The sequence below is a fragment of the Lotus japonicus genome, chromosome 5 (genome assembly GCF_012489685.1).
Source record: "Lotus japonicus ecotype B-129 chromosome 5, LjGifu_v1.2".
In the NCBI taxonomy this organism is placed as follows: Eukaryota; Viridiplantae; Streptophyta; class Magnoliopsida; order Fabales; family Fabaceae; genus Lotus; species Lotus japonicus.
This window is the reverse complement of record NC_080045.1, coordinates 20,045,206-20,068,466: the sequence shown is the minus strand read 5'-3', so window position 1 is coordinate 20,068,466 and position 23,261 is coordinate 20,045,206. Positions and strand designations below refer to the sequence as shown.

General features: G+C 36.4%; 1 protein-coding gene across 3 annotated transcripts; it reads left to right on the top strand.

Moving 5' to 3' along the window:
• Nucleotides 1-287: 287 nt before the first annotated feature.
• On the top strand, nucleotides 288-19,648 carry LOC130720119 (protein virilizer homolog). 3 transcript variants are annotated; one of them, XM_057570735.1, is made up of 29 exons: nucleotides 288-551; nucleotides 894-982; nucleotides 1,264-1,387; nucleotides 1,973-2,626; nucleotides 2,770-3,138; nucleotides 3,224-3,328; nucleotides 3,523-3,705; nucleotides 3,918-4,059; nucleotides 4,162-4,343; nucleotides 4,487-4,572; nucleotides 4,654-4,702; nucleotides 5,143-5,209; nucleotides 5,305-5,783; nucleotides 5,862-5,961; nucleotides 7,829-7,962; nucleotides 8,375-8,442; nucleotides 8,527-8,743; nucleotides 8,923-9,138; nucleotides 9,246-9,398; nucleotides 9,482-9,535; nucleotides 9,679-9,896; nucleotides 9,972-10,041; nucleotides 10,223-10,322; nucleotides 10,401-10,545; nucleotides 11,966-12,149; nucleotides 12,235-13,596; nucleotides 14,619-15,422; nucleotides 15,549-15,620; nucleotides 19,290-19,648. In XM_057570735.1, exons 1-29 carry the CDS (start codon nucleotides 477-479, stop codon nucleotides 19,308-19,310), a joined length of 6,522 nt encoding a protein of 2,173 aa, XP_057426718.1. In that variant the 5' UTR covers nucleotides 288-476; the 3' UTR covers nucleotides 19,311-19,648. The 3 variants fall into 3 exon arrangements, with proteins under 3 accessions (XP_057426718.1, XP_057426717.1, XP_057426719.1); XM_057570734.1 differs by having other exon boundaries at nucleotides 10,223-10,545; XM_057570736.1 differs by lacking the exons at nucleotides 288-551; nucleotides 894-982; nucleotides 1,264-1,387; nucleotides 1,973-2,626 and having other exon boundaries at nucleotides 3,000-3,138; nucleotides 3,231-3,328; nucleotides 10,223-10,545.
• The last annotated feature ends 3,613 nt before the right edge of the window (nucleotides 19,649-23,261 follow it).

The following is a 23,261-nucleotide window of genomic DNA, read 5'->3' as shown; positions in this document are numbered from 1 at the left end:
ATAAAATATCTTTTGTTCTCTTGATATTTTTTAGTTTTTAAAACTGAAAACAGATTGTGACAAACATGTTTCAAATTTTAACAAAAAAAAATTTTCAAAAATTGTAATAAGAGGATGCTCTTAGAATAAAAATGTATATTTACCTAAAAAAAAATAAAAATGTATAAAATATTATTTTCTAATCAACCAAACAAGAGGAGAGAATGTACAGGTAAATTTTTCTCTTCAATGTCTATCATACCAAATAATAGACAAAATCTACTCAAAATAATAAAAAGGACATAAAATTTCCCTTTCCCTCCCCCTAAAAACACTCTCTCAGAGGTCGGCGACGAGCCCTGAGCCCAAAAACAAATCTCCATCCATCGTTCCACAACTGAGAGAGCAAAAGAAATCTCAAAAACCATAAACCCTAGAATCTTGGAATTCGCATGTTTCTCCCCTAAATCCGCCACCACCGCCACCGCCACCACCTCATGGGTCGACCGGAGCCATGCGTTCTCTTCACCCAGACCTTCGTTCACCAACATCTCGACGAGTACGTCGACGAGGTAACCTCTCTAACATTCGATTTTGCTCCTGTCTTTCAATCCTTGTGTATTTTTTCTTTCAAATCTTTCTCTGTTGAACCACCATTCTGTCAATTGCAATGCTAGGTTAGTTTAAAATTTCATTTTGGTTGGTAGTTGATACTTGCTACTCTTCCTTACCGAGTTGTTATTCTATCGATTAGCGACTAGCGAGACGAGGAAGTTTGAAATTTGTTTAACTAGGGTTCGATTAGCGAGACGAGGAAGTTTGAAATTTGTTTAATTAGGGCGCTGACTAGTTGGTATTGTTGTTTGTGTTTGGGAAAATTTTGTCTGAGTGTTGTCGTAATTTGTTTCTTGCAGGTGATTTTTGTGGAGCCCATTGTCGTCACAGCGTGTGAGTTTCTGGAGCAGAGTGCGTCTTCTGTTGCGCAAGCAGTAACGCTAGTTGGGTATGTGTTACTTTTCCCTTGTGGATTTGGTTTGAATTTGATTAGTTATGTTAAAATGGTAGAAGACTGCTTTTTATATTTACTTGGTATTGAGCTTTTTGATTGCTGTTTTGAACTATAATGCCTTTTTGTTGTTGCTCATGCTTGTTTTTGACGACTCTACAACTTGCTTGGAGTGGCTGTCATACTTTGGTTGTTCCTAGGATTGTTCCTGTTTTTATGATTTTGGGTGACTATTGAAGATTTTGCTATCGTTTAGTTAATTGCGGAAATCATTTCAGGGCGACTTCACCTCCATCATTTGCCATAGAGGTGTTTGTTCATTGTGAGGGTGAGACGAGGTTTAGAAGGCTTTGTCAGCCTTTTCTCTATTCACACTCTTCATCAAATGTACTAGAAGTGGAGGTATGTACATCAGTTTAGACGATGTTATGATCTGGCTTATTAACAATGTTTGGCTCCTGGTTCCTCCAACTGCTTAAGTATTGAATTGTGGTGGTATTTATGTTGGGTTTGTTCTGAAGTGTATCAATCATTGTTATTATATTTCTCTATTTGATCTGCTATTTTCATGATGCAGTTTATTAGTTTTGGATATTTTTTCCCGTATAGATGGAAAAAATATATTTCATGAAAAAGTTTATTTTATGCACTTTTTCACCAACTTCTATGTCTAAAAATATTTCATTTGATTAAATAGCAGTTAAGTAAACAGTACTGCTTCAAAAGTCTTTTGACAAGAATTGCTCAAATGTAATATAAGTTTGGTTGTTAAATTATATAAAAAATATGATTGAAAGTTTAGGGTACTACGGATAATTAATTTTGCTTATGATATTTGTATATACTAATAATTGAATTATCAATTTTTTTTTTGATAAAGATTCGTTTTGGGTGAATTGTTCTCCTGACTCGTTACTAATTATTTTCCTATAAAAATATTTATATTTACACTGCAATAACTTTTTCAGTATTGGTTTCTCCCCTCAGGCTGTTGTGACTAATCATCTAGTTGTAAGAGGCAGTTATCGCAGCTTAAGCTTGGTTATATATGGCAACACTGCTGAGGATCTGGGTCAGTTTAACATTGAATTTGATGACAATGCATTGACTGATCTTGTTGATTCTACTGAGGGGAAGCTTGAAGATTTGCCACTTGCATTACATTCTACTAATTTTGCTATTGAAGATTCACGCTCGTTGAGTGTGTTGTCTATTCCAGTTCCTGCCGCAGATATTTCTCTTGAAGTCAAACTTTTTTTACAGTTGATGTTAAAGATTTTGAAGTTTTCAGAGCTTGGAGATGATGGGCATAAAGTTGTAAGTACTGTAGTATCAGCAATCTCTATCTATATTTCTGGTGACATCTGTGAATCGATCAGTGGGAGATACCAGACAGAGAAGAGATCTGAAAAGTTTGAAGAGCTGCACAGTGTTGTTAATGAGGCAAGAAAAGAGCTTCTAGAGGTTTATACAGTTCTTCGCCAAAAATTTGGGAGTGAATCTCCTGAATGTTCATCAGAAGGAAATGATCTTGAATTGGAGGCTGAAGTATTGGATTCCAAAACATTGGTGGATATGTTTAACCAGTACTATCATTTTAGAAGGCAGTCTTCATGTATAGGACACCACTGTCTTTCTCGGGTAATTGTTTTCTTCTCACATCTACCAATATCTGCCTATTAAATTATTGTTAGATATAAAAAAAGCTCTACCCCATTTATTTCTTATTTGCTCATCTTTTGCTGTTTCTTTTTTCCCTGCATATTCCATATGCTTTAATGCAGAGTGAGCATGCCCTATTAGGATTGAGCATGGCTCATTTACTGTGTTCTGGTAGAGAGAGCTGCTTTCAGTTTGTTAATAGTGGGGGAATGGAGCAGCTTGCAATGTTTTTTTCCAAGGACGGACAGGATTCTACTACTATTATGCTTCTGCTTCTTGGTGTTGTAGAACGGGCCACTAGGTATTCAGTTGGATGTGAAGGCTTTTTAGGTTGGTGGCCTCGAGAAGATGGAAGTATACCCTCTGGTGTCAGTGAAGGTTATAGCCAATTGTTGAAGTTGATATTGTCAAAACCTCGTCATGATATTGCTTCGCTAGCAACTTATTTGCTTCATCGCTTACGATTTTATGAAGTTGCTTCAAGATATGAGGTATTGCTTTGAATGTGATTGATATGAATGCTACTTTTCATTTCAGAATTTCATCTTTATCTTGTGGTAATTTATTTTTTGCCAGTCTGCAGTGTTGTCTGTGCTTGAAACCATCAGTACTCTTAGCAGGGTTACAGATATTACACTGAATATGCTCAGCTCTGCTGAAATTTCGCTCAGAAGTCTCCTGGTCAGTTTTAATTCGATAGATTGTAGCTTTTGTAGTACTAGAAATGAGTCCTGGTCAGGATTTAATTTTATCTCTTCCCCGCCCCGGGAAAAAAAAACTTAGGTAGTTTTATTTATTTTGATTTTTGAGTGATAGTTTGTAATGTAACTTCAAATACATTTCCTGTTAATGTTTGTTGACAAGTACTAATGCAGAAATTGATAAATTCACGTGGTCCAATTGAAGATCCTTCTCCAATGGCTTCTGCTAGCAGATCCCTCATTACTGGTCAAACAGATGGTCTGCTGTCATATAAAACAACGTCTAACTTGATCAGCTCATCGAGTTGTTGCTTTTCACACTGGGATATCGATTCACATTTATTGGGGCTTTTGAAGGTATGCATTTTATTGTTACAAGTTGTTGTCAAAAAGTTTATCTATTCCGGTTTAGGATGCTGCTTTTCAAACATCATGTGCCTCTGTATGAAATGGAATCTTTTGTGCCTTCTTGTCTGTATGTCAGTAATGGAAGGTGATAGTTGGACGTGAGAGCTGGGAACTAATTTTGATTGCTATAAGTAATTATTGTCATGTGATATTGGATGCAGGAGAGGGGATTTCTTTCATTATCAACTGCACTGTTGTCATCATCTATACTGCGTTCGGAAGGGGGTCGTGTGATGGAGATATTCATGGATGTTGCCTCATCTGTTGAGGCTGTAATTCTATCATTTCTTTTTTGTCGTTCAGGTTGGCGAGAATCAACTCATGCACCCTCATTGTTGGATCTATTATTGAAACTAGCAAAAGAAATATGCATTATTTTAATTCACTTTCCCCCCAACATTGTAGGCTTGATATTCCTATTTCAGGATCCTGAACTTTCGAGCACACTAATCCATGCCCTTAGGGGTGGTCATCATGGCAACAAGGAAGATTCTATTCCTCTTCGATATGCTTCTGTTCTGATTTCTAAGGGTTTCTTTTGCAGTCAACTGGAGATAGGAATGATAATTGGGACACATTTAAAAATGGTCGGTAGTGCTCATAAATAATGTTTTCACAGCTCCTGTTTGCTTTGTCCCTCCTCTTGCTACTGCTTTATTTTTATTTTTTTAAATTTTGGATTCTATTGCTCGCTTATATCTGATTGTCATAGATGCCATACTTTGTCTAGGTTAATGCCATTGATTGTTTGCTTTCGTCAAATCCACAATCAGAAGACTTCTTATGGGTTGTGTGGGAACTTGCCGCTCTCTCAAGGTGGAAATTGCCTTATTTTTGTCAGAGTTGAATCTTATATATTTGAACATAGTTTGAGTTAAACTTGCTGATGATTTGCAGGTCTGATTGTGGGCGTCAGGCATTGTTGGCTTTGGGAAATTTTCCTGAGGTATGCAAAAAAATATACTTTAAAAAGGCACAATAATAGAGTATTAGCAAGCTTATTTTACGATTGTATAGTCTTTTGATTTACTAGTTGATGTTTGCTAAAGTATTATATTTAAGGTGTGGATGTTTGATCTTTTTTTTCTTCCTAATTTTAATTTTGAATTTTACCTGGAATTCTTTGATGCTTTATTTGCTAAAATAGGCGGCACTTTGATTTATGTTATGCTTAACAGTTAACATGTTTAGGGTTTAGCAGTTAACATGTTTATATGCCCTTGAAATCAGTGATAGTTTGTAAACAAAATAAGACAGTTTCTGTTATAGATCTAATTTACTGGAGTTTATATTTATTTGTGATATTAGAGTAGACATTGTATTATTTGATACATTGCTTATTGTCAGGTACTTAAGTACTTCATATGATTCTTTCCGTGTATGTAGGCTGTTTCCATCTTGATTGAAGCATTAAGTTCCATCAAGGAATCTGAATCTGTTGGGAAAAACAGCGGTACCCAATTCAATTTATTGTTTTTCTTATACAGAGCATTTGTGTGAGTTCTTGCTTTGTGGTCTAACTTCTTGTTCCAATTCTGCTGCATTCAGGATCTTCACCTGTAAATCTTACAATATTTCACTCTGCTGCTGAGATTATTGAAGCCATTGTTACAGATTCCACATCATCGTCTATGGGTTGCTGGATTGGGCATGCTATGGAACTTCATAGGGCTTTACATTCCTCTTCTGCAGGTTCTAACAGAAAAGATGCTCCCTCGCGACTGTTGGAATGGATAGATGCTGGTGTAGTATACCATAAACATGGGGGTATTGGCCTCCTACGTTATGCTGCTGTTTTGGCTTCTGGAGGAGATGCCCAGTTAACTTCAACTAGCATCCTAGTTTCAGATTTGACTGATGTTGAAAATGTTGTTGGAGAGTCTTCCAGTGGCTCTGATATTAATGTTATGGAGAATCTTGGGAAGTTCATATCTGACAAGTCTTTCGATGGTGTTATGCTTCGTGATTCTTCTCTGGCACAGTTGACAACAGCATTAAGGATTTTGTCTTTTATTTCTGAGAACCCAGTAGGTTAATGGAGTCTATTTTGAAATGTGTCATTAATAATCTTAAATCCTTTCTTATGACAATTTTCGTCAATGCAGACTATTGCTGCGACTCTCTATGATGAAGGTGCTGTAATAGTTATTTATGCCATTTTGGTCAACTGCAGATTCATGCTTGAGAGGTCCTCAAACAATTATGGTAAGTTAATTACAATACTTGTCATATTAGGTCGCCTATATGTGATTGTGTTAACAGTGAGAGGCCTTCCTTTTATAATATATATATTACCTACCAGATTAGCGAGCTAATGTTATGAAGGATACATCATAAGTGCTTGGCAGACAACATATCACATCATTTTTATTTATTTTTTAATATTTATAATTCTAAATATATTTTTCAATATATATTTGGTTAGGGTATTGGTCTTTCCCAATATATATTTTTCACTTGGAAAATGCTGAATGTCTTGAAACTAAATGGACTATGGTATATGAATGAAAAAAAAAGAGATTAACTGCATGCTGCTGTTGTCTTTTTTGAAGGTTATTACTCTAGGGTCCCTAAAATCTCTCTAATTTTTTTGATATAAATCCACATGTTTTAATTTTTTAATGAAATCATTATGACTTCTAGCTTTTGTAAACTATGAGCCTATGAGGACCTATTTGAAAACGACACAAATGGTAATGATCTTTAGTGACTACTTAGTTGAGTACTAGTTTAAAAGTATATGTAAGTTTAAGGACTCTTCTAAAATTTTAAATTGTAAGGACTTGCTTAAAAATTCAGGAAATTTATAAGCACCTAGAAAATAATTGCACATTTTCTTAAACATTAATGTCAGACAGAAAGGAAATGTTAACCATTTGAGATTGGCTTCTTGGAAAACCATTTTTGATTCATGTCATGAAGAAGAGCATCTCTGTATCCGCTTTTGATAAGTAATAAAACATCATTGTCTTGGAATACAAACTTGTTACAAGTTACTGGTGAGGCAGGCTAGTTGATTCATAAAATCATATGCTCTTTATGTGTTGTTGAATATCTGTTAAGATTGAGTTTGATATTATAAGACTTATATCAAACTCAATCTTAACAGATATTCAACATGTGTGAAGCATCTTTTGGTCTAAAACTTGGATTAATTTTTTCCTCTAAAACTATTTTTAAGCACTGTATCATCTTCCTAGAGCATTGGTGGGCTAGTCTTATTTGTATTAATATATTTACTTATTTGCATTAACTTATATGCGTATACTATTAGCTTTATATGAATTTATATTAATTAATATTGTATGTATGTTACGCTCCCTTCAGACAATCAGTAATCCTTCTATGATATTGTCAAAATTGGGAATTAACACAGAAATTACAAAAGTTGAAATAAGGCAAACAAATTAAAAAGTGAAATTTACTTGAACGAGACTAGCTGTTTGACAAGCTAGCTTCCTCCCTATCCCACTTGACTGATTTCTTGCCTACCCCTCTCACCCACTTCCTTCTCACATTTTCCCCTTCTAATAGAATGGTAATATCATGTACTCTCCCTTGCTACATGTATGATGTATTGGTAGTTCCAAAAAAAAATCCCCTAGGCATGCTTTGGGTATTTAATCAACTTCCTTTCCCTTTAATCATCTTCCTGTAAACTAGTAATAGGAGGGTATCTATCGATGTTATGCTCTGTTCAGACAATCAGCAAAACACCAAGTCAACTCAATTGGCAAACTGAGTTGAATAGTTGGGCCTTGCCCAAATTGAAGAGGTTCTTTGGGGTAAGCTAGCAGTTTTCAGTATCTCCTCGGAGGGATATTCAACAGGTGTAGCCATGAATGGCATCCAGAGAATTTGGGAAGCCATGCTGCATTTTCAGTAGTTTTTCTCTTTTTATTTTTTATTTTTCCTATTTTCTCCATCTAGTTTTTTGTTTTTTTAGATCATCACCATTTTAACTCTTTGCTCTTTCTGTTTGCTTTATTTCTCTATTAGTAAAAACTCCGATTTATGTATTATTCTGTTCTTTCTAAAGCTTGGCTGATGTAACTTTCCATATTTTGAGCAGATTACCTCGTAGACGAGGGTACAGAATGCAATACTACATCAGATTTACTATTGGAACGTAATCGCGAGCTGAGCATAGTTGATCTTTTGGTTCCTTCTCTGGTGCTACTGATTACACTTTTGCGTAAGTTACAGGTATATCCTTTAGAGGTCCTATCTCTTCTCTCAGTGGTTTTTGTGTGGTAGTTATTTTGTTCTAAACTAGGAAAGATCTACATTTAGAATATAAACATGTATATTAATTGCCAAAAGGTTAGTGATTATCACATGTTGATTGGTGTTTATATCTCAAACCTAAATCCAGTGTAAAATAACAGTTTCTTATAGTTTTTCTGTACCCATGTGTATTATGTTAAATTTGAGCCAAAAAAACATTGTTATTTGATAGTTTTCCAGTTTTCCTCATGTTATAATTTTTTATAAGGAAATGGATGAGGCTCAAATGTGATGTGTTTGTTTACGATAGTACTATGTTGACCTACTAAAGCGGAGTAGCTTCATTGTGCAATGCATTCTTGATAGAGATTGTTTGGTTGGAATTTGATAGGAAGCAAAGGAACAACACCGCAATACAAAATTGATGAATGCTCTTTTACGATTACACAGGGAAATAAGGTATCTGTTAGTTTCCTTTCTTATCGCATCTCATTTTAGAGTCATTCTATCTTCTGTAAGTTAATAAAACCCTTGCCATTGCAGCCCCAAGCTAGCTGCATGTGCAGCTGAGTTATCATCTCCATATCCTGACTATGCTATTGGTTATGGGGCTGTCTGTCATCTTATTGCGTCAGCCCTTGCTTTTTGGCCAGTACATGGTTGGACTCCAAGTCTTTTTAACACCCTTCTTGCCAGCGTTAAGGGTGCTTCATTGTTGACTCTAGGTCCAAAAGAAACATGCAGTTTGCTCTATCTCTTGGTATGCTTATTTCATTTGAAGATTTACTACGCAAAAAATGTGTTGATACTGTTATTTCTTTATATATTTTATTTAGCATTCCATTATTCAAAGTTATGTCTTCATATTGTAAGCTGTGTACATAAGATTATTGGACTATTTATATGATTAGTTTTTCTGGTCTTGTTTTCTTTGGCCAGAGTGATTTATTTCCTGAGGAAGATATGTGGCTTTGGACTAGTGGTATGCCTTTGTTAACCGCACGAAGAATGTTGGCAGTTGGAACCCTATTAGGGCCTCAGAAGGAGAGACATGTGAACTGGTATTTGGAATCTGTATACCTTGAGAAGCTGGTTGGCCAGTTGGCACCACACCTTGACACAATTGCTGAGATTATACAGCATTATGCCATCTCTGTATGTTCTTTCTGCTTATGTTTAGATCTTATGTTTTCTATAGAGTGGGCATTGTTGGTTGGACTTATATAAGTACTCGTAATTTTTTCATTCTAATTTTTTATCAGGCATTGGTAGTGATTCAAGATCTGCTGCGTGTTTTTCTAATTCGCATTGCTTGCCAAAATGATAAATATGCATCCATGCTTTTACGACCGGTATTGTCATCAATTATTCATCACGTTTCAGAATCATCTCTGTCCGAGACTGATGCATACAAGGTAAGGATCATGTCTGCCCCAAAATTCGTAGGTTTTAGTCATCTCACTTGGCATTATCCTGAGTTTTCCTCTTTTATTTTCAGGTCTCAAGGCATCTTGATTTTCTTGTCAGCCTATTGGAGCACCCACTTGGCAAGGTCAATGCACTTCTATTTTACTGCTTTTCTCCTCTGTTCTCGTTCCTCATTTTCTTGATGGTTATTGTGAACAATGTAGTTTTATTGACTGTTGGCGAAAGTAATAGTTTCACATAACATTTGAGCTGATTTCTATCTGTCAGGGCCTATTGTTGAGGGAGAGCACTCTTCAGATGCTAACAAAAGTATTAGACAGATGTTTTGTTATTGCTGATGTTGATGTTGATGGAAAGCAGACTCTTGATAGTAGTTCTGCAAAGTGCAGTCATAGTTTTTCTAGTTGGTGTCTCCCGGTATTCAAGTTTATCATGCTTCTTTTTCATTCTGGAACTTATCGACATTATCCTCTAAGACCTGACTTGTGAGTAGCTTATTTTCTTATGTATTATGTTCCATTCAAGTTTGAATACTAATTGATGAATTTTCTTGTTTGCAGTAAAAAAATTGATCATTTGAGTGATGAAGATTATGCCCTGATTTTTCGTTATCTTTTAAAGAGTTGTGAGGTGACTGTCTGATCCTTTCCATCTGTATATAATATATATCGATTTATTTAGATTTTGTGTTGAAAATGAGATGTCCTTTCTTCTGCATATAAATAGCACTCGTCTTACAACTAACTGTAGAGTAAATGAAGTGCTTTTTGTTGTTGCTCTTAATGTTAACTACAAGTTCTGTTGTTTCAAGGTCCTTCCTGTTGGAAAAGAGTTACTGGCCTGTCTGATAGCTTTTAAAGAATTAGGTTCTTGTAGTGAAGGTCAAATGGCATTTGGAGCTACTCTTTCTGGTATCCACTCTCATGATCGTGATCTAGATCCACAAAAAGATGATTTGAATGTAAATCATAATGTTCCTAGTGTTACAGAGTGGACAAAATGCCCTCCTTTACTTAGCTGTTGGATGAAGTTGTTGGGTTCAATTGATACAATGGAGAGTTTGTCAACCTATGCAATTGAAGCTGTCTATGCATTATCAGTGGGGTCTCTGCAGTTTTGCATGAATGGGGAAAGGTGAGTTTTTGTGCGTTTCATGATTGCTGTTTCTGATTAACTTTATGCAAACGTTTGAAGACGATTTATTTCGTTTGTGTGCTCACTGCTCAGTGATATTGAGTTATCAGATGCCATGTAATGTTAGAGTGGAACAGTTGAAGTTATCAAGGCCTGCTTGGTTGCAGTTTTGTTCAGTTTTTAAAACAATTTTCAGAAACAATTTTTAAAAAGTTTTCAGAAGAAGAAAACAGGTTGAATGACATGTTTTCCAACATTTAGAAAACTGATATCTGAAAACTAAAAACAGAAACTGAAAACATCTTTTAGCTGTTTTGGTTTTTTAGTTTTAAAAAGTAAACTGAAAATGAGAACTGTTTCCAAAAACAGGTCATACCAAACAGGTTTTCAGTTTTTAAAAACTGAAAAACTGTTTTGAAAACAGGAAACAAACAGGCCCTAAAACATGGTTCTTCTCTTGTTTTGTGCTTCGTTAACAGATGTGATGAGTAGCAAAAGACAATGGTTACTGTTGGGTTATAATTAAAGGTTAAATTAGGTAGTAACTGAAAGCTGACTATACTATTAGTATTAGTTACTATTACTTTTATTATTGTTATTTATTATTTATTATGATATTATTTATTATGATTATTGTAATTATTATTATTTTATTATATTTTGATAAGTAGAAGTTTCCAATCATAGAAGAAAACAGAAAATATCGATAACTGATACTGAAACTCTTAAGGTGAATCTTTCGAGTTATGCTTGTTTTTATTGTGAAATAAAAAAATCAAATAGATTAAAATAACTGAATACGTTAGCTAGAATTTACATTTAAATATAGGACTGGAACCTATAAGCCTATTTCTATCTTCCATTGGGAGGATGAACTGCATCAAAGCACAAATTATAGTATATAATTTATATGCCAATCTATGTTGATGATTGAAAGAACTATTTGAGTACTCCCAAATCGGAGACTAAAAATGTTGGGACGTAGGAGACAAATCCTTCTTTGGTTTATATACCTGAAACATTATTGGTTGTATTAATGTTAATAGCGTCCCATTCATGGTAAAATTTTAACTGTCGGTGTGTGTTCCCATAAAGATTAAGTGAGAATACTAATCATAATGAGCTAGGCAGAAGAAAATGATTTGAGTGACCATTCCAGTCTCAAAATGATGAAAATAAGTGAATTAACAATTTTTAAATTTTCAAATGTTACTGTCATCTGTTTGTAAGGATACTGAATTTTGCGCACACACATTTGGCAATGAAGGGCTTGAATATTACTGCAAACAGAATACTGCAAATTTGATTTGATTTCTTGATATCACAAGTTTCTTACCATGGAAAAGAAGGCTGTCACATACTTTCCTTCTTTATCTGGGTTGTTCTAGCAGGATAAATTTACTGTTTTTTTGTTGGTTAGTTTGAATTCTGACAGGGTTGTCGCATTGAAGTACCTCTTTGGGATTTCTGATGATGTTACAAGATCAGCTGGCTTTCCTGAAGAAAATATACATTATATACTTGAACTTTATACTATGTTATGTTCAAAGTCTATGATAGATGACTGTTTGGTTACCTCTCACTTGCAGATCCCGTTATATAAGGTACAACTGTATTTCAACACAGCTTCCTCTTTTGTTGTTTTTCCCTGTGTTTATTTTCTAACTTGCTGAGCATTTGTGATCCAAGGTTTCCGAAGCAGTTAAATCATTGTCCATGGTATTGCAAAGGCCTATTGGTTCCATGAAGTTGGATGATGTTGTTTTACCTCAAAATGATGTTTTTGTTTTTCCAAAGACACATCAGATGCTTGAAAGCAGTGCTGAAAAGATTGACGATCATCTTTATGTTGGAGGATTAGGTGAAAAATTTCTTTGGGAATGTCCAGAAACATTACCTGACAGATTAACACAGTCAAATCTTGCCAAAAGGAAACTATCTTCAATGGATGGACCAGGGAGACGAGCTAGAGGAGAAAGTTTTCAGGCCGAGATCTCTGCTCAACATGCTTATTCACGAGGTTTAGCACAGTCTACTGTTTCTTCTGGTCCTACACGTAGGGATGCCTTCCGACAGCGCAAGCCAAATACCAGCAGACCTCCATCTATGCATGTAGATGACTATGTGGCAAGAGAGAGAAATGTTGATGGGGTTAGTAATGTAATAGCAGTGCCACGATCAGGATCTACTGGTGGGAGACCTCCATCAATTCATGTAGATGAATTTATGGCAAGACAGAGGGAACGCCAGAACCCCTCAGCAACTGTAGTGGGAGAGGCTGGGGGTCATCTAAAAAATGCTTCTCCAGTAAAAGCTACAGATATGGAGAAGTTAAATAAATCTAAGCAACTAAAAACAGATCTTGATGATGATCTTCAAGGAATTGATATAGTTTTTGATGGAGAGGAGTCTGACTCCGATGACAAGTTGCCATTCCCTCAGCCAGATGATAACTTACAGCAACCTGCCCCAGTTATTGTTGAGCAAAGTTCTCCTCACTCAATTGTTGAAGAGACAGAAAGTGATGTTGTTGATAGTAGCCAATTTTCTCATATGGGCACTCCATTAAGATCTAACTTTGATGAAAATGGGCAGAGTGAATTTTCTTCAAAGATGTCTGGTTCGCGTCCAGATATATCATTAACTCGTGAATCAAGCGTTTCTTCAGAGAGGAAGTATGTTGAGCAGGTTGATGACTCAAAGAATGTTGTTCAAGCTAAGCCCTCTGGTAGATATGATTCTGCAGCAGGAAATAGTTCATTTCCAGTATCCCTTTACAATAACCCATCCACATCTATGCAATCACCAATTGATTCAAGAATGGGTTCCCAGAATTTCCTCTTAAAGAACAGTCCACAACATGGTGGTATTGCTACAGGTTCTCAAGGAATGTATGACCAGAGGTTTTTGCCCAACCAACCTCCTTTACCACCGATGCCGCCGCCACCAACAGCATCACATGTAATATTGCATGGTACAGATTCAGTTCCTAATCAGTCATCCCCATTTGTTAATGCTTCAGCAGGTGCACAACGTCCAGCAGCATTCCAAGTGAGGAACTTTGCATCCTTGTTCTTTACTTATTTCCTTTTGGAAAAAGTGCATAGAATGACATTAAACTTTGTGTTTAGCAAATAAGCACCTTCAATTTTTAATTGTGTCAATTATTTTTTAAATTCCAATTATTGTTACGGTTAGAAATATAATATAAAACCTTTCATGGTGTTCACCCAATAGCTTAAGCTTTTGAGACAGTTGTTCATGACATGTTATCAAAGCCTATCTTAGATCCGTTTATTGGGCCAACCTTATATGTCCAGGCTTGCAAACTTCACGCTCTAGATGTCCAGCCTTGGGCGTGAAGGGGGGTGTTAAGGTCCCACATTGACTAAAGATATGACTAAAACAGTCCTTTTTAAGGGTAGAGCAACCTTCACCCCAGCTAGTTTTTGGGGTTGATTTAGACTTTGCCCAAATTCAAGATGGTAGCAGAGCCTCTACTCTATGACCAAGTGGTAGCATTGTCCATGCTTCAAGCCCATTGAGCTCTTGCGTGAGAGTGCGTGTTAGTAATATAATATAAAATTATTTGTGTCTTTACCCAACTTAAGTTTTTTGGATAGTTTGTTCATGAAATTTACATGGTTCATATATTAACTTACATTAGCTTACTAATGGTGAGCAAATTCCAACTTTCATCTTCATCAAATCTAAACTGTTGATTTGTATTATTTTTTAAATTGAAAAAGTAAACATAAGTCAAAACCTAAGATAATCTCAAATCCTTTGTATTCTGACTCTAATTTAATAAATTAAAAAATTAAGTAATATGATTTTAAAAATAAAAATTAAGTGTTTGAATTTGTTGAGTACAAATATCATGATGTGTTCATTATTAGTGAGTTAACCTTAGGACAACATAAGGGAAGGTTCCTATCTGTAATAGATATGAAGTTCAAGGCGACTTTATGCATTTTACACACCTTTTCTGGTTACTGCTCCAGTCATATTAATCTTCCCTTCTTTTTTCCCTTTCTAAATTCGGCACCTACTACTTTTACAATTCTTTGCAGGTTCAGTCAGACTACTCATCTTCATTCAACAGTGGGTCATCATTAGCATCTTCTGTTCCCATGCCAGATTCAAAATATTCCAGGACATCTGCATCTTCCCCTGGGGGACATAATAGACTCGCTCCTCCCCTTCCTCCTACACCACCTCCTTTTGCATCTAGTCCATATAATATACCATCTAATAAAACTTCTGTCTCCCAACCTTCTCCATATAATCAGACAGGTATTGGGAGCACTGAACTTTCCCAAGCCTCCATTGCACACTCAGGAACTAGGATGTCATCCTACCCACTAAATCCCTCGATGCAGTCCTTGGGGTTTAGTAGGCCACCTATGCCATTGAATATCTACGGTAACACCCCAAATCAGCAACATAGTGAGAACCAGTCGAGCATCTTGCAAAGTGTCTCTATTCCACCTGCTTCCTTTCAGCCAATACATTCAGTTCAGTTGCAGCCACTGCAGCCCCCCCAGCTTCAACGTCCTCCACAACCACCTCAGCTCCTTAGGCCACCAGTTCAAGCTTTACAGCAGTTGGAGCAAGGGATGTCTGTGCAAAGTAATGTTCAAGTACATCAGTTACAGATGCTGCAGCAGTCTCAAATTTCTTCAATGCAGGCGTATTATCAGACTCAGCAGCAACAGTTTTCACATGAGCTGCAGCAGCAACCACAGCAGCAGCAGCCGCAGCAGCAGCAGCAGCAAGTTGAATACACTCAACAATCAGGTGATGCTCAATTACAGCTGCAATCAGATGCTGCAATGTCATTACATGAGTATTTCAAGTCTCCTGAGGCCATTCAGGTATTGCCTATTTACATACAATTTTCTTTGGGTGTGGTACACTTGCCATACATAATATTTTAATTACAGAAAGACGAATTTGATAAGCTGTGACTAATCTAGTCATTCTAATCTTTGACATGGCAGTCTTTATTGGGAGACCGTGACAAACTTTGCCAGCTTTTAGAGCAGCATCCAAAGTTAATGCAGATGCTTCAGGTTGTTCTTGGTATTTATTTCACAGATTTTATATTTTATTTGTTAACAGAGGAAGAGGCCCAGAAAATGGTTTAGTTTTTTATAGCTAATGAATCTCTTATTTCCATACTGTCTTGTGGGGATTGGTGAATTGCCTAACTGGTATAAGGATTGTTCTTATATATAAATTGAATCTTAAAAAATGTTTGTATTTTCTTAGGAGGTTTCGTACTATATTTATATACAAATGAGAGGCGAAAACCTTTCCTAAATTAGATCCTAATCAATCCCTTGATTCTAAGGAATAAGGATTGTGATATCCTAAATAAAGAACACATAACAAATCAGATCGTAGATTTAACCAAATCTACGCAATTAATACTCCCCCTCAAACTGGAGCATATATATTAGATACTACTAGTTTTTATCCCTAGAATTCACATAGGAAGTCTTAATAATGCCTGAGAATATTCTCTTTGAAGAAATGACGATCAACTTCTTTATATTTGGTCCTCTCATGAATGATTGGATTTGATGAGAGATACATAGCTGACTGGTTATGGCAAGCAAGTTCCATAGGACCAATCTGACAACTTTTCATGGAGTAAATGTTCCACATTAGTTCACGAGTATCATTAGCCATGACATGATATTCTGCTTTCACACTATACCTTGCAACTAGAAGTGGATCTCCTGTCACTGACATCACTTGGCCAATCTGTACCAGCATATCCTATGATATTAGTATGGCCTCTGCCCCTCTGTCCACATAAATAAGTCCCTTACAAGGCGACCTTTGATGTACCTCCAGATCTCAATAACTGTTTTCCAATGGTTCTTTCATTGTGAGTTAAGAAACTGGCTCAGAGAACCGACAAGGAAAGCAATGTTAGGTCTAGTCATAAGATAGTTCAACATTTCCACTAATCTTCTATACTTGCTTGGATTAGGATAGGGCTACCCCTGTCGGGTTGCAACTTCACATTTAGATCCTATCAACAGGTTACACAATCAGATACTTCTTCAACTTGCAGACCTGATCTAACTCCCCTTGACTGACAAAAAAAGCTGGTTGCTTCATATAGATCTCCTCCTCCAAATCACAATGTAAGAAGACATTCTTTATGTCAAGTGGATACAAGGGCCAATGGCTATTGGCAACCATAGATAAAAGTAAACGACATAGGCCATCTTAGCTACATTAGATTAAGTATCACTATCGCCAGTCTAAATCAAAGATCTGAGTGTAACCTGTTGCTGCTAAGCAGGCTTTCAAAGATCTATCTGTCCATCAAGGCCAACTTCAACAGTGAAGACCCTCTGACATCGTACTGGTGATTTGCCAGATGGAAGAGATTGTAGTCTTCATGTGGTTATTGGACTCCAAGGCAGTCATCTCATCAACTTTAGTCTGTCTCCATCTTGGATTGGATAATGCTTCCTAAGTAGTTTAAGGAGAGGTAATAGATGATAAAGCAAATTCAAAGGCACAGTGGGAAGGAGATAATCAGTGATAACTTAGTTAGTGATAAGTGGGACTATAATTATGAGTCGAGTGTTTACTTTATGTAGTGCAATAGGCTGGTCAAGTTTAAGTTGGAGCTAAATCACGAGTATCAACGGGAGGAGGAGATGTGTCTTGTTGTCGTTGCTCATAAGTCATAAGTAATGCTAAATCGACGCGATGAGTCAAGATGAGGCACATGTAAAACTTGAGAAGTCGTGTCTGGTGCAGCTGATGATGCAATGGATGGTGTATCCTCAAATAAGATAACATCCGCAATCATATAGGAACTATGTGTAGGGGAAGAATAGCACCAATATCCTTTATGAACTCGAGAATACCTAAGAAAGACACACTTAACTCAATAGCTCGAGCAGTCAACTTGTCACATCTAGGATAGAGATTATGAACAAGTAGAGCCAAACACACTTGGGGGGACAACATAAAGTAACATGTGTATACTATCACTCTAAGAAAACAAAGTATTATGAGGGACCATGTTACCTAGAATAGCAGATGGTATCCAATTGATTAAGTAACATGTGTATACTATCACTCCAAAACCTTAAAGGTACTTTAGCAGAAAAGCGATGATCCTCATGCTCACTCTTTAGTTCAAAAACAATTAATAGAGACTGGCAACATTGACAATCTTGCTAGGAAATCCATGTAAGGTGTATCAACGGTTGTGGGAGTGTCCATAACTAATTGGCAATAAGAACAATGGAGGCTGCCTCTACGACCTTTGCCACGACCCACCACCTCAAGCACGAATCGGCCTTCTCAAGTAGATGAATTAGAGGCCAAAATATAAGACCTGGAAGCCGTTTTAGAATCAATCTGTAGCGATGGAACTCGAATTAAATGATCAATTAGTTTCTAACTAAAGGAATATTAGGATTTTTCAGGGTTTGATTCTGAGCGGATTCATAGTCTTCATGGAGGCTATGAATGATAAACACCATAAGCATATTATCAAGCTTATTTGACATCTTTTGAGCATCATCACTTACAATCAAGTGTTTGATTTCATCTCAACACCTTGTTCACATGAGAAGGCTGGTCAGAATCCGTCATTTGAAATGGCGATAAACTAGTCATCTCATAAAGCCTCTATTTGTCATCAGCATAGATAATTTCTGCTGTCTTCCAAATTTCATAACAAGTTTTGTAAGGACGGATGTGGACCATCAATTTGGGCTCAATGGTTTTGCCATAACAAGGATACAAGCAGTTAGTCAGCCTTCTGCCCTCTTCTTTCTCAGATGCAGCAATGTTAGATTCCTTCTTAGAGACATGATCGACCGTCCCTTGACCCGGAAGTCAAATTTGAACAACATTCCATTTGGCTTCTCCAAGGTAATCGTAGGAGACCTAGAAAAAGCGCAAGAGACTAAAAATGTTCACTCTCAAGGTTCAGCCATGTAGAAGACAGAAACAATAATAGAACTAAGATAGAGGAAATGCACATAAACAGTGCCCAATGGAAGAACACATCAGAGGGCGATGTCAAAACAGTGGATCGGAGTACCAAACAGGGTCAAAACAGAAAGATGATGGTCGGACGATCACAATAGTGGCAGCACATGCCTCTCTTGTGCTGTGAGGCTAGGGTTTTGTGTCGTTTTTATTTTAAGCGGCAGCACGTGTGAAGGTGATTGACGATGGAGCTTCGTCAGGTGGCAGATTGGTGACCTCTGGACCCAACGTTGGTGTTCCTTTGGACACTGGACGACTGGAACAAAAACAGGAGCACTAGTGCTGGAACCCTAAACTAGAAACGGAGTCCTGTCCTAGAAAGTCCTCGAGGATTTGTACATTCTTTATATACAAAGGGGAGGAAACCTTTCCAAAATTAAATCCTAATCAATCCTTTGATTCTAGGGATTGTGATGAGGAAAAAATACAGCAAATCACATTATGAGTAATCCACATCTACATGATCAACAGTATATAATGGGCTACTTCTTCCACTAGTCTCTGAAAGCTTTATTTCATTCTCCCGTTTTTGTTTTCATAGTTTTCAACTTTTCAAGCTGTGACAGCATTCTCTTCTAATACTTCCTGAATAAAATCAATTGGCATCTCTTTGATCTATATAAGTACTATTTACTATAAAATGTGATGGTTTATGTTTTTGGTTCTGCTGCACCAGAACATGGATTCTAATTGTTTCTTGCTTGCAGGAGAGGTTGGGCCAGCTATAGCAGCTTGGTGATCAAGTAGAACTTCAGAAGCATGACTTGCATAAATCATACCTGTAAATGTACTCCACTTATTATCCGCATGATGAGTTGTGCTGATGTTTGTGCCTCAGCCACGGAATTTTTGTGTTGATTTGTACTATTGTGTTTTTTATTTCTTTAAACGCGCACAATATTGATGCCCTTATAGTCGACTGTGATCATAGTTCAGAGCGTGGCTTCTGGCAAAGGTAAAAAGAAGGAAGATGTTAATATGTAAGTGGAGCAATCATGATGCAGGTTGTATTTAGTGTTGTATAGACATTGCTCTTTGAAACTTGAAAATGTAACTTTTTTGTGTCGCTTGACCTTGTACATAGTTATTTCCTTTTTCTTGTTTCAAATATATAATCATGTGCTGACGTTCCATAATAGGCTAAATTTGTACTGTTGTCAAGAAATTTGTGCTGTCATCGTGTGTATTGTTTGTATTGAAGTGGTGAATTGAAGTGTAATTATAAAACGTCTCGGTTAAAGAACCAGTTCTTAAAATAATGTGGTTTTAGTTCGCTAACCATATTGTACGGTTCGGTACGGTTAATACTTCAGTACTGTTACTATATTATTATGAGTTTCGAAAAAAAAACTATATTATTATGAGCAGCCCTAATCTTAACTTAGGCCCTGTTTGTGGTGGTGTACAGTTAACTATATTATTCTGAGCAGCCCTAATCTTAACTTAAACTTAGGCTCTGTTTGTGGTGGTTTGGTTTTTGGTTTTCAAATGCAAGTTTAAAAATAAAATGTGTTTGGATAAAATGGAAATTAAATGATTTTTTACTTAATTTTGAAATGGTTACCCTATTTTTGAAACTACAAAATATGGTTCTGATTATGGCATTTAGTTGTAATGTTACCCATTGCTGTCACCACCACCACCGCCCTTTTCTACCACTGTCGCTATAGCCTATACCTATTGCCACCACCGCCATGTTGCTGTCCTCTCCACCACTGCGGCCCCACCACTGCCACAATCTCTGCTAGGTTTCATCCACCCCCACCTACTCCTCCACCGCCTAATTGATGTCTTTAAAATGATGACTATTGCGAACTTATTAAGTTGGCAATGATTTTTTAAATCAAAGATCACAAAAAAGTTTAGATTTATAAAATTGAAAATTAATTTTGATATAATTTTTATAATATCAAAATGTAAAACTAAAAATCACACCAAACGGGCATGATGAATTTGCTCACTATTCTTTTATTTCTCTCCTGTTTCATAGTGAATTCTTTGCAATGAGAAAGACTCTCCATAAGTTAAATTTAATATTTTTAAGAATTAATATTTAATCTTTTAACTCCAATTTCAAACATACGATATTTTTCCTATTCTAATCTTTATAAATTTAAATATAACTTATGTTTAACATTTCTTATCAACTAATATATAACTAAGCAATTCAATGTAGTAGTTTAGATGTACATTAATTGATTTCTGCTTATTTAGTATGGTATCAAGAGTCTAATGAGAAACAATTATAATGTGCCTTTCTCGGACCTATCGTCCATTGGAGGTTTTTTCTTTTGAAAACTGTGTTCCATCATTGACAGCTTTAGCTCATTTTTCCCCGCCACGGTTTCCTGCCGCCACCACCGCCCTTTCATGTCCATTTTTGACGAGTGAACTCATCATTGGAGCTCACCTAGATAGACAAATCATCGCTGGTGCGATGACCACTTTCTCCGCACGCACTCTCATGCACCACTCTCTTAGTGGAACGTGATATCCACACACTTTTGCGTTTGAGGTTTCTTATTGAAGGTTCCATAAGAGGAAGGGAGGATAGAATAAAAGGATTTACGAAGAATATGAGATCTTAGGATATAGGTTGGGCTTGTAGAGCGAACAAAAAATGATTTGCGTTGCGCGAATCAGACAACATTACTTGCGGAGTAATGAATCAGTGGTGGTGGAGCTATGTTGATCACCGCAGAATATGGTGTTAGGGTTTGAGAATGAGGAAGAGTAAGAAGGGGAAGATAAGGGACAAGAACTAGATAATTTTTTTTTTTGAAGATTAAAGTCGATGATGATTTTTAATGGGACCAAAACCGATTTTTTTTTTTGAATGGATCAACAGCTATAAAAAAGTCAATATGGACACCCCTTTATCTGACTAGGGTTAACAAACCCACCACAAGAGCTGATGATTGTGCTAACAATAGTGCATGTAAGTCATAATTATGAGGTCATGTGGACTTTTATGAATAATTTATTTTTGAAGGAAGCAAAACGATAAAAAAATTACTGAGGCCAATACTGATTTTGTCAAATTTTATTAAGAGTAATAAAAGCATATTTAGCCATAATAAATACTATATTTTTTTGTACATTGGAAATACATAATAAATACTATCACATATAAGGGATGGTTCCGTTGATTCTATAGTAAGATAGAATTAGATAAGACTCAAATATATTGAGAAAAGATGAATGAATAGAACATCGCTAATATATAGACAATATGCGTGTAACATTTTTTTTTAAATGTACTAATAAATTGTGGGATGGGCTATTGCAGCGTCGTCGTTGTGTCTTTATTGTGGAGGTTCGTCGGCAAGAACGGTTCGGGGTGGTGCGACTAGGATGAAAGGCTGCTGGCGTCAGGGTAGACCGTACCCTCAACACCCTTATCTTGGTGTTGGTTGGTAGATGGTGCGTTGCGGTCTTTTGTCGCCGTTTCTGGTGCTGTTGAGGGTGTTGAGGCTACGGTCACCTTCCGACCACTTCGCCCTTTCCTTGGCAGTTATTGCTGCGCGGTGCAACTATTTAGCTCGATTCTTGTTATTGCTCTCGTCTCTCTGTGAAGGCGTTCAGGCTACAGTTCCCTTCCGACCTCAACTTCTTCTCCTTCGGCGGTTGCTGCTGAAGGTTTTGGTGGTGGTGTGATGCCAATATGGGCACTATTGTTTGCTGGTTTTTTTTTCTAGGTCTTTTTATGTTTTTGTTTTCATTTAGGTTCTTTTGACTCAGCCTTATGGTGCTTTGGTGGGTTTAGTTGTTCGGTCTTTTAGTTTGCTTGGCCGAGTTAGGTCTCTGCTTTGCAGGTGTCGTGCAGTTTGATAAGATTTGTTCTTATCATTGTTTTTTCGACTTCAAATGGGAATCTCTTTGTTGTGCACACGTAGTGGTTTTGGTTTTACGAGGTTTAAGAGGTCTTTGTGAGGTCTTCATTGTAGTGACTGAGATGTTGGCATTTTTTGTTAGCTTGATTACTGTACCCATGTTGAGAGAGGTTGTTTCTCAACTTTATATATATATATATATATATATATATATATATATATATATATATCTATCGTTTTCAAAAAAATTGTGGGAGTTAAAAACCATCACAAATCTGTATGCATGTCTTTTGATATCTCTACCAATAATTTCCTATCAATGAAAAAGACTAAGTTGCGCAAGAAAAGGTGATTTGTAGAATATTGTTGAAACAAGTGAATGATTTGCATTTTCATTTATAGAATATTGTTTTAGGAATATTGATGAAAATCTCAGGGGTTACATGATCCAAGAAGCCCATGATCCAAGAAATAAGAGTCAACGAAAAGTTCAATATCACGAAGCTGGAAGAGACATTCTTTCTTTGAAAAACGCTTACTTAGCTACCATGTGCCTCTTTCTTGCACAAGGGACGACTGAGTAAAACATAGCAAGGTACTTGTTCAGAGTTGACAAAAACAAAATTAAGCTTTAGAAAAACAATTTCACCTAACCATTATTAGAGATAAATTCGCTGCTGGAAAGAGACGAAGTTCAATTCTGATCATGCGAATATTGTTTCAGTTGCATTTTGTAACTATATTACACAATAAAATTGTAAAATCTACAACGAATATCAACAAATTCTATAGCAACCTCCCTTAATAGGAAGCCAAAGAAAAAGAACTTGAAAAAACCCAAGTGGA

Coding starts and splice junctions, on each gene's coding strand:
- LOC130720119 (XM_057570734.1), top strand. CDS start 477: ATGGGTCGACCGGAGCCATGCGTTCTCTTCACCCAGACCTTCGTTCAC. Junction 983..1,263: donor CAAGCAGTAACGCTAGTTGG/GTATGTGTTACT, acceptor AAATCATTTCAG/GGCGACTTCACCTCCATCAT. Junction 2,627..2,769: donor GACACCACTGTCTTTCTCGG/GTAATTGTTTTC, acceptor GCTTTAATGCAG/AGTGAGCATGCCCTATTAGG.